The sequence below is a fragment of the Eurytemora carolleeae genome, unplaced genomic scaffold, assembly GCF_000591075.1.
Source record: "Eurytemora carolleeae unplaced genomic scaffold, Eaff_2.0 scaffold226, whole genome shotgun sequence".
Classification (NCBI taxonomy): domain Eukaryota; kingdom Metazoa; phylum Arthropoda; class Copepoda; order Calanoida; family Temoridae; genus Eurytemora; species Eurytemora carolleeae.
Genome location: NW_019396119.1, coordinates 247,738 through 259,290, shown reverse-complemented (window position 1 = coordinate 259,290; position 11,553 = coordinate 247,738). Strand labels below are relative to the sequence as shown.

At 31.4% G+C, this 11,553-nt stretch overlaps 1 protein-coding gene across 3 annotated transcripts in view; it reads left to right on the top strand.

The window, feature by feature from the left end:
* Window positions 1–11,553, top strand: part of LOC111695486 (FMRFamide receptor) — a 62,358-nt gene that overhangs the window by 38,793 nt on the left and 12,012 nt on the right. For all 3 annotated transcript variants that reach the window (XM_023464833.1, XM_023464831.1, XM_023464832.1), the window contains exons 7-13: window positions 1,055–1,138; window positions 2,349–2,409; window positions 4,108–4,165; window positions 4,815–4,872; window positions 6,500–6,554; window positions 10,068–10,117; window positions 11,277–11,322. In XM_023464833.1, coding sequence (XP_023320601.1) covers window positions 1,055–1,138; window positions 2,349–2,409; window positions 4,108–4,165; window positions 4,815–4,872; window positions 6,500–6,554; window positions 10,068–10,117; window positions 11,277–11,322 — 412 coding nt within the window. The remainder of the gene's footprint in view (window positions 1–1,054; window positions 1,139–2,348; window positions 2,410–4,107; window positions 4,166–4,814; window positions 4,873–6,499; window positions 6,555–10,067; window positions 10,118–11,276; window positions 11,323–11,553) is intronic.

The window sequence follows — 11,553 nt, the reverse complement described above, 5'->3', positions numbered from 1 at the left end:
CCACATTTATTTCGGTATATGCCCTTGGGGAGTTCGTGTGTTTTAGGATAATAAATAAGCAGGCACCCCTTCTACATTCCGATTTACTTCGTATAGTCTACCTAAAAGCTCGCCTTAACATGGTCATATTTCTAAATTGATCCGATAAGAAATTTATTGGTATTTTATGATATCTATTTTTTCCAGCGAAAATCTACGGAATGCGTTGCAAATATATGGCGCATTTCTCAAGAAAATATCAAAGCTTCAGAGATATGGACAAAAATATGCTATTTATATTGAAGAACTCCTAGAGCAAAGAAGTTTGGCATTTAAAACATACCGTTTGAGCCTGACAGGAAATAATTCTGATTTTGAAATAATCATTATTTTATTTAAATCTAATACCAAGACCATGTTATGACAAGAAATAAATTTTTAAAATCTTAAAACAAAATTTTAAACATCCTAAATTTAAGTGAAGTAACCCTTCATCTAAATAAAAATGAAAAGTTTTCTGTCTGACAGTTGTAGGAGTAACCACTTATATCATTATTAAGAGAAGAGATACTTTATTAACTATTTATAAAACTGTTATTTTGCATCGCAGTGTTGTAAAGTTTTTGGACAGAAATTTTCTCTTTATCGAGAATATAATCTAAAAAGGCGAGAACCTTCGAGATATAGAGAAAATTGAAGTCCAAAACCTTTATAGCACGTCGTGTCAAAAAATAGTGTTATAGGTCATTTTATGAAACGTTTGTGTACTTGTCTTATTGCAATGGCTATTTCTATAAATCAAAAAAGCTTTGAAACAAAGTAGAAGTCAAAAATAAAGTTAATTTGAATTATTTTCATTTCAGTTGAAAAAAATTATTTTGAAAATATCCTAAATTTTTTGGAGAAAATCCGGGAACCAATCAAAACTTTATAGCACACGTGCTATAATGTACAGCTAATTTAACTTTATAGCACGATGATTACTTAATAGCACATTCATAATGAAATTAACTATAAAGTTAGTAAGAATGATAAAGTACACAATAGTTTCATAGAACATTTTATTTTTATTCAGGTGGTTGAGATCATCTTTAATTTTGGCGATTCCAGGACTTGTCTTCAGTCTGGTATTCACTCTACCTAACTACTTTATGATCAGGTATATTAGTTCTAGGTCTTGTATTCACTCTACCTAACTACTTTATGATCAGGTATATTAGTTCTAGGTCTGGTATTCACTCTACCTAACTACTTTATATTAGTTCTAGGTCTTGTATTCACTCTACCTAACTACTTTATGATTATATTAGTTCTAGGTCTTGTATTCACTCTACCTAACTACTTTACAAGGACATCCAAAAAAATTTCAAAATTAGCCGAAATATGATTGAAATATGTATGTACAAACAAGAAGAAAATGAAGAACAAGAAATATAGAAATCTCAAAATTTTTCCATCTGATATCATATAAATATTTAAATATATTGTAAATTTAATTAAAATAAGTTATCAAAGGAATTGAGTCTTTGCCACATACTCTGATTTTCTAATCACTATATCTTTGGAACCAAATGTTGATAATATTTTCCTATTACCCCAGGGTTTTTTTTAATATTTTCCTATTACCCCAGGGGTTTTTAATATTTTCCTATTACCCCAGGTTTTTTTTTAATATTTTCTTATTATCCCAGGAGTTTTTAATATTTTCCTATTAACCCAGGGGTTTTTAATATTTTGCTATTACTTCAGGTTTTTTTTTTAATATTTTCCTATTAGCCCAGGGGTTTTTTAAATTATCCTATTACCCCAGGGTTTTTAATATTTTCCTATTAGCCCAGGTTTTTTTTTAAATATTTTCCTATTACCCCAGGGATGTTATATATTTTCTTCTCTATATAATATAACATCTTCTGTTTCTATATTGTTTTCCATCTGTATTTATCAAATTGATCCAAATAAATGTCGAAACGGCTAAACCATTTGACCCTTATATTTGTAAGACTTTACGTATTGTTTCTTGGCTTGTATCCTGGTTTTCAAGTACCCCAGCAGGGATAAGGTCAAAGAGAGTGTCTGGCTAGATAAGGTAGTTGAGCTGAGAATGCAGTTTTGGTGGGAATTTTGCGCCCGGGTGCAACAAGCCTACCTGTTAGGTTGTGGCCCTGTTCGCCTGCCTGGCAGGTTGGAAAATCAAGAAGGATTTTAATGATTGAATTCTAACTCTTTCTTATATACCATACACTACAGACGTCTTATAGGTCTCAAATGATTTCTAAAATATTTCTTTACAATACTGCACTCTCAGTTCAACTACCATGTCTAGCCAGACACTCCCTTTGAAAATACACATTTTATTTATGTGTTTCTAGAACTGTATGGAGTAAGGTTCCAGTGTATGGGGAGCTACCGGAGGGATTCCAACTCAATCAGGTAAAGGCTGAAAAACTCCCCTTTAATGGGACTGTTGGAGTAATTTCAGTGACCCTCCATGTGAAGAGTAGCGTGTCCTATTCACAATAGTATACCTCTTAAACCTATGACTGATTAAGAATGTCAGACATGTCTAGTCTATTCATAAAACGCTTTTAAATTATATTATTATTTACAACTAATTTACAGGAAAGGTAAGGGCATTTTTCTTTACCAGAGTTCCCATGGACCAATTTTGCCAACAAAACATCCTTTACAATAAAAAAGGCAATTTGGACAGTTTTAAAATTTAAAGGTTTCAATAAGTATGACGATATAAACTTTGTAAATTGTCCAAACTGGCAAAAAAAGGTTTCCCTCTCACAGGTAGAAAAACTCGGGTTTGGAAATTAATTTCTATGTATTTCATAACCTCATCAGTCCTACAGAAAATAACCAAAATTATTACAAATTAAAAATAAAGATAATGTAACAAATACTTTCGGGAAATTTATAAAAAATTAAGCAAATTAGGGGAGGAGGATTTTTTTAAAAGTGAAATGAAAAAAATGAAAAGTGTAAAAATTATGGTCAACCTTAAAGAATGGTGGTATTGTCAAAACTGAAAGAAATGTTCATTGAATTAAGGGTTGGGGGATGGGTGGGGGGGAAGGGGTTAGGAGAATAGGTTAGGAGTTTTGAGTTTGTGGGGGAGGGGGCAATGTATGTTTATTTTTTTAAAAAAACATTGCAATTAGCATATAAGAAAAACAACTATAGAACAACAACAAAGACTAAATTAGTTAAACAGAAAACAACCACACTAAAGCCACAACAGAAAGTTGTATCATCTTTTTTTGTTTAGTCCTTTTGCTGTTGTGTTAAACTGGTTGATAAAATATGATTCTCTGATCTTCCGATATGTTGGATTGTTTTCTTTACATTTTTCAAGAACTGTAACTTTCATATTTGATAGTGTATGTCCTGGAAGGTTGAAATGATTTCCAGTGGGTTGTGTTAAATTAGCACTTTTTACATAACCTATATGTTCTCTAAACCTATGAGCTAATCTCCTTCCTGTTTCTCCAATATATTGTATATTGTGGCAACTAGGTTTTTTGCAAGATATACAGTAAACCACATTGTAACTTTCACAAGACTCAAGAGCTTTTATTTTTACAGCAAAGTTTGATCTTGAACTTTTTACCTTCTCTGTGGTGTGTAGGAAAGGGCAAGTGTTACACCCATATCTGTTACATTTTTTCATTCCTACTAGGGTTCTCCTGTACCTTGTTTCCTTTGGGAGTTTTGTTTTTACAAGGAGGCTCTGCAATGATGAGTTTCTGGGTTGCCTGTAGGCTTATAAACTTATATAAACTTTTTTAGCAACATAATTTTACATAAATGTTTACTGGAAATAGATTTTATAAATAGTTTAAAAACACGTTTTTTGGACCGTTAAACTTTATCTGTTAAACAATTGTAGCTATGTTTCTTGCTTAGTTTCAAAGGAAATAAGTCTTTGCCTCAAACTCTGATTCTTCAATATCTGTATCTTTGCAAGCCAATGTCGTAGACCTTAGATATTTCAAACTAAGAATTCTGTTAGATAAAATAATCTAAGTTTAAAATATCAAAATTGTTCACCATAAGGTTGCAAAGATATGTGAATAAGAAAATTCAAGTTTAATTCATGTGTTATAAGATTAAACATTTTAGACCATTCTTTCACAATGGAACGCATCCTCTCCCTTCTTCAACACTCAGACCGCCTCAGGTTAGAATTTTCTAAATTGGAATCCAAAAAATGTCACTTTTGAAAATCTTCTCAAAATACAATAAAATTAAAATTAAACATTTCCAAAATAAATCTCTATGGCCATTGATCAACAATGAATTATCAGTTTCGAAGTCGATGATGAGGTTTTTTACATCTTAAATTATTACCATTTCTAAATTTCTAAGGAATAGGGTCCAATCAGACAATTTTATTTTTCACATAATCTATACGTACATCAATATCCCATATTTAGTCTTGGCATTTTCAAAATGTTGTCGGCCTTTTTTGTACTTTATATTACCGGAGATATGAAGAATTTCGTTCAGATTTGGACACATTTTCATAATATTTAATAATATTGAAATCTGAACGCCATTTTCAATTATCTTCGGTAATATTGAAAGTTCTAAAACGACAATCAAACCGTCTTGCTACTCTCATGTTGTGTGGGACACCCTGCATAAAGCATTCTATCCTTCGGAATTTTCTCAACTTTTAAAGTGAACTAGGTGCGGATTCACTGCACAATTTAATGTTCATTGTAATAAATAACTGCATCTTAACTTTCTGCTCCACAGTTTTTGGGTCTAACTTTAGTAAAAACCTTTTGCTTAATTTTAATCTTGATTTCTATTTAAATATTCAGGAGCAAACATGACATTGGTCCGCGCTGAAAATGAGACTCTGCTCGTAACTGGAGAAAGGAAAACAAACAGTTTAAACAAAATGGCCGACCTAGAGTCGGAAATGGCGGGAGATAAACTTGGATTGCGGAAACATAAAGTTTGAATGTTAGAAACGAGTCCAAAATAGTAAAAACAAATGGGAATTTGTTGTATTTTTGTTGTACATCTACAGAGACCGGCCTTAGATGTTTATTTACAGGGTTTAAAATTCTATACATGGGTTTATATTTTCTTTGAAAAAATCTATTTAAAAAATAATTTCGGGAAAAATTATTTTGTTGCGAAACAAAATAAGTTAGAGAAAAAGTTACTAAAAGGTGGAAAACTTTTCATCCCTCCTTTCTTTAAAAATGGGGGGGGGGGTAATTTTCACAATATATGGTTATACATACGGTTATATATGGTTTTATACACCCCTGGATTTAAAAGTAAATCAGCATTATTATCTCATGTTGAGCTAAACTGAAGAAAAAACACCGTTTTGCAATCAATTTTCACTTCACACCAAACTAAAAAGTAATCTTCTTTTTTCTTATAGCATAAGCGATCTCATCAGATTCCGCTAGTTTAGAACTAATTTTAGGTTTACTATGGAAATACTGTTCACATCATGTAGGATCAAGCTCTCAATGCATTCGACATGTCGAATGCATTGAGAGCTTGCAAGCCCAACCTTGAAGTGGATTATTTACTTCTGTTATTTTATAAGATTCACTTTAACATCAAAAGAATTATTAAGATGTTTTTTTCTTCTTGGAATCTGCAAAAAAACATAAACAATTTATTTTAAATAATTCAAATAAAACAAATTCAAAAGATTTACTTTTTCAAATATTGAAAATAAAAAAGAATAAAATATTCTGTCGCATTAAAACCCGAAATTAAAAGATGTTTTTGATTTAAGCTTGACATGATGTTTTGACATTTAAAGCCTGATTAGAATCTCACTCATGTCAATAAAATATAAACGTATTAGGCTTTTCGGGTCTTCTAACTCAATTGTAAACATGTTCTCTTCGAGTACATTGTAAAACGAAAAAGATAAAAATTTGCGGATTTTATAAAAACAAACAAACAGACAGACAAGCAAAGTATTTACAGTTAACCCCTTAATAACGAATACATCGAAAGAATTCATCAAATGTTGTCTTCTTCACTTTGATAATGGAATGTTATTATTATTAAAACTGTTCCCGCATATTCATGGCTATTTATTTATTTACGCAAATACTGAGATTTGCGTAAAATGGTATAAAACCCATTGAAAAAAATTCAAGACGACATTTGATAAATTCTTTCGATGTATGGCTTATTTAGGGTTTTACTGTATATAGATACATTTGTGGAAAACTTTCTTTCGCTCTTTTAGAATCTATTAAAACTCCGCGCTTAAAGGTTTTCAACATGGCATAACGCATTTTTTACTTCGATACGCCGAAAAACTGATGTTTCGGGTGAAATGAAAATCAGGAGATTATTTGTTTGGAAGTTATATTGTATGGTTAAAGAAATGGTGTTTTCATTACGTTTTCTATTTTTTCATTTGTTAAGTTACAAATCGTTTTTAAAAACTAAAAACTTAATAAACCTTTTGATCGTTCTTTTCTATAAGTATTCCTGTATTTACTGTTTGAACTGCCTTCAGACTTCAACCAGATATAGAGCTCGCGTCTTTCAGAGATAATGAGATTTATATAAAGGTACGATATTCCTTAAGGGAGGTAGGTTTACAGATTTTACAGATAACATTAGAGAGCTAGGATTACAGATTTTACAGATAAGATATAGGAGGTAGGATTACAGATTTTACAAATAAGATTAGAGAGGTAGGTTTACAGATTTTACAGATAAGATTAGAGAGCTAGGATTACAGATTTTATAGCTAAGATTAGAGATGTATGTTTACAGATTTTACAGATAAGATAAAGGAGGTAGGATTACAGATTTTACAGTTAAGATATAAGAGAGGTAGGTTTACAGATTTTACAGATAAGATAAGGAAGGTAGGAATATATATTTTACAGACATGGGAGATAGGATTATTATCATTAATATTTTTTTTTATTATTTTTATTATTATTATGTACACAGTTTGCGTAGCTTTGATTTGGGGGTTCCTACAGTAGTTTTCTTGACTCAAACTAGAATCAGTTGTTTGATTTTGAATTCTCTAAATCACGTTTAATTAAAGTATAAATTTTTCACGTCACATTAATATAACATTTCTAATCATAACTCCTTTTTAAGTTTAAGTTTAAAACAAAAAGTTAAAACTATTCATTTATAAAGGTAGAACTAAATTAATTTGCTTTTTGCAGAAACTTAGAGGTAAATTCAAAACTATATGAGCTAAGTGATCACAAAGTCATATCTGTAATTTCTCAGTCCTAATGTAGCAAATATTGTTAACCTAAACATGCCTAAATATATTACGGTGTACGTTGTCAGTAAATCCAAACGTGCTTATCATTAACTACTTGTAATGCGATTAACCTAGCCTAGCTCGTCTGTAAATACGTCAAAACCTGTATTTTGATTAACTTATAATTATGTCAGTGACTGGTTTAACTACGCTTATATATATCCGTGCTGATCTTGTAAATACGTATATCAAACTTAATCTGTAACATAGATATCTAGTTACATATTAGTTGAAATAGACTCTGCTTTGATTACTGTGTTCCTCGTTTAGGGTACGAGATTATGAGATCTTGCCCAGTGGTTTGGCATTGATAGATTAGTTAAGATTGTGCCCAGTGTTTGGCATTGATAGTCTCTGAGTTCGTGCCTAGTGGTTTGGCATTGATAGAACAGTTTACGAGCTTGTGTCGGTGTTTGACAGCTTAAGATTGTGCCCAGTGGTTTGGCATTGATAGAACAGTTTACGAGCTTGTGTCGGTGTTTGACAGCTTAAGATTGTGCCCAGTGGTTTGGCATTGATAGAACAGTTTACGAGCTTGTGTCGGTGTTTGACAGCTTAAGATTGTGCCCAGTGGTTTGGCATTAATATAACAGTTTACAAGCTTGTGTCGGTGTTTGACAGCTTGCAAGATCGTGCCCAGTGTTTGGTAGAAATAGTTTACGAGTTCGTATCCGTGTTGGACACTGATAGCTCACGATTGTGTCTGGTTTGACATTGATAGTAAAGTGAGACTGAGTTGTACCTGGATTGATACGGGTTTGAGAAACCTATATGGAGAAGGGTATTCACCACACTAGTGTCTAGATTTGAGCACATAATAATAACACCACCTTCTATCCTATCCTTTGACCCCAAGGGCCAAGAAACTAAGACAGAAATCTCTGGAATTGAAATAACTATTTCTTTGTGAGAGAATTGGCAATAAAAGTGTGTCTAGGAGTCTAAAAGATCTAGATTAGACCGATTAGCCTAAATTCTTCTCAGATTTATTACACCCAGCTTAATATTACGATTAGTTTCCAGATCCACAAATATAAAAAATAAAAGAAATTTAGCAGAGAGATAAATTCTTAGTGTGTAAAAACTCAAGCAAAAGACTTCTTAGACTTCTTTATATCATCTTAGAATTTTTAAGCCAGACTAAGAACGTTTCCGTGGTTCTACCGACTTCACCAAATCAAACTTTGAGGCAAATCGGTCCAAGGGTTAATGAGTTTTGATCAGAAATCCAAACCTACAAACAAACAGAGATTTCTGATTCATATATATTATGTATACTAGCTTGGGAACCCAGCGCTGCCCAGGTTACTAAAAGTTACTCCCGCCGTTTACCCGCACTTGAATGATTTTACCAGGAAACTGAATTTTCGCGTTTTAAGTCGATCTACTCAACTTAGAATCTCAAAAACCAGGCTACGAATATTCCCGTGGGTCTCCCGAGTTCCCCCCCCCAAAAAAATGAGTCAAATCGGTCAAGGGGTTCCCAAGTTATGATCGGACAAACAAACAGAGATTACAACTTTAGATATATAATAGTTATAATGGTATAGATGCAATGCAAATAGAATATAGTTTTTAGATAAATCAAATTTAGAATACAATTTAAAATATATTACAAAACATGGAATTTAGATTAAAATAAATAGTGTATACATTAAAATTCAAAGAAATAAGATATACAATGTAGAATACATAACAAAAAGAATACAATTTAAGATAAATAGAGGAATACTTTAATTAAAATAAACAAAAGTTGTTAATGAAGGTCTGTAGCAAATACCTACTCCATACCCCTTTACTCTAGACGTATCTATCCAGGTCTACTCGTTACCAAGATCAACCAGGACCAACACTTTGATTCTAAATGCCAACAAGGCAATATCTTAACCAGGCTTAACTCCCCGGTTCTAAAAGACACACAGACCGAGTCTCAACCAGGATTAACTCCTTAGTTCTGAAGGACACACAGTTCAATAAAATTGCTACACTGGCAATTTCTCAACCAGGCTTAACTCCCTGGCTCTAAAGGACACACAGTCCAATGAAATTGCTTACAGGCAATTTTTCAACTCGTATAATTCAACCAAAAGCTCTATTTTCAAGGTAACTATAGGTTCAACTAGCAAAGATCCCCGCCTGTATGCTTCAAAGAGAACCAATTCTGTCTTCCAAGTATACTTAGGCTTCTGATAACGTAATCAAACGCAGAGTCTCAATCAACTAACTTTATTTAATAGCTTAGGTTACAAAGTTAGCAGAAATTGACGTAATTCAATTCCTACAATGTTATCGATATCACATGATTAAGACCATAATATTACATATTTATCGCACAGTTAAAGTTTAAGGTACAATTTAAAGGATTAAAAAGAATAGGTATAACGAAGTTAATCTATCTCTGCCCATGTTTTATAGTGTAATTTAAATATATCCCATGATTTGAGCAAATCATATTAAGTATTCGATTGAAACGCAGTTTCAAAAAATAATCTCATTATGTCTACGTTTAAAACATTAAATCATTCATGACGTACAACGTACTTTTTTTGCTACAGGGCTAGCTTATCATTTTTGAAAGTTGACTTAATTTTTGCAACGCTTAAATATTTTCCAGTGGCATTATCTGTTTTCAAGAGTACGTATTTTGATATGTATTAACATTTTTCTTTTACTTTCAGTATAATTCCAATTTTTATTATATAATGATTTAAGAATTATTCATATTCTTGAATTATCATTAATATTATTTTTGAATGTTATAATACTTTTTTTAATGCTCCATGTTTTTTAGGTGTATGTTATGTGGCTGCATTTCATTTTTAACAGTATTCTACCCCTCAGGTAATCTTTTGTACATTGTAAAATGTACAATGTTTATGGTGTACAGTGTGTCCCAATAAACATGGGAATTGAGGGACGAATTCAAGATTACCATTAGCATTCTAATACCTGATTTCAAAGGCCGTAATATTATCATGTCTGCTAGAGTTTATTTTATGAAAACGGTAAATGGCTGTAAAGATGTGTCAGTAATCTCTCTACAAGATGAACAGTGAAGACGGACAAATTTACTTTGTTTGTATACTAACATTTTCTTTTTTATTAAGTACAACTGTATGCAGTCAAAACATAAATGAACAAATTGTAAACATAGCAGATGAAAATCCTACAAATTACAGCTTTCTCAGTAGATATCACTATACTAAATCAAAGAATTACTTAAAAAGATGATATTGGATTCGTCACTGAATTCCCATGTTTATTGGGACACCCTGTATCAAGAAGATAATCAATTTAGGAAACCTATTTATTTTTCTTTTACTAAGTACATCCGTATGCAGTCGATCAAAGCATAGGTTTTGCACTATACTAAATCAAAGAATTATTTAAAAGACGATATCGGAATCATCACTCAATTCCCATGTTTATTGGGACACCCTGTACGTAAAGGGTAACACTGATTTTATAGTTCGGCCCCTGTCCCAGCAAGCTGTGACATTCGAGCACAATTTGACCTAATTAATACAAAAGTATTTTGCTTTTAATCTTTTCTCTTTTTTACTTTTTTGTCGGACAATTGAAAAAGTAAAAAACTACAACTTTGAAGAAAAAATAAACCGATTAAAGCAACACTGAAGATTGTATTTGATTTTTGTTACAAAGCAAATGGTTTTGGTAGTAACTTATCATACAATTATAATGTTAAATGGGTCTGTTTACACTGCACATTTGTATCTCATGTTAATTGGACTATTTAAAGTAATACCTTGAGTCTAAAAGTCGTCTTTTTATTCCAGAGATTTCTGGTTCTCACTGAAAGTAACCTTGTACAAAACTGGCCACAGTTGAAACCATTAAGACTTTTTTCTGGCAATTACAAAACAGTTTCATATGTCGTTAATCAACTCCCATGTATTCTAGGGAATATCGTGTAATATGTTACTTAGTAAGAACCATTTCCATTCTGTAAAAAAAGGCTGATTGATTGATTGATTTTTAGTATCTTGCTGACACTAAACACCGCTATTTATAGGAAACTCTCCACGGTAAATATTAACTCATTAATCCATTAATTCAATAATTCATTAATTCATTAATTCATCAACTCATTAATTCATTAATTCAATAATTCAATAATTCAATAATTCATTAATTCATTAATTCATTAATTCATTAATTCAATAATTCATTGATTCAACAATTCATTAATTCATTAATTTATTAATTCATTAATTCATTAATTTAATAATTCATTAATTTATTAATTTATTAATTTA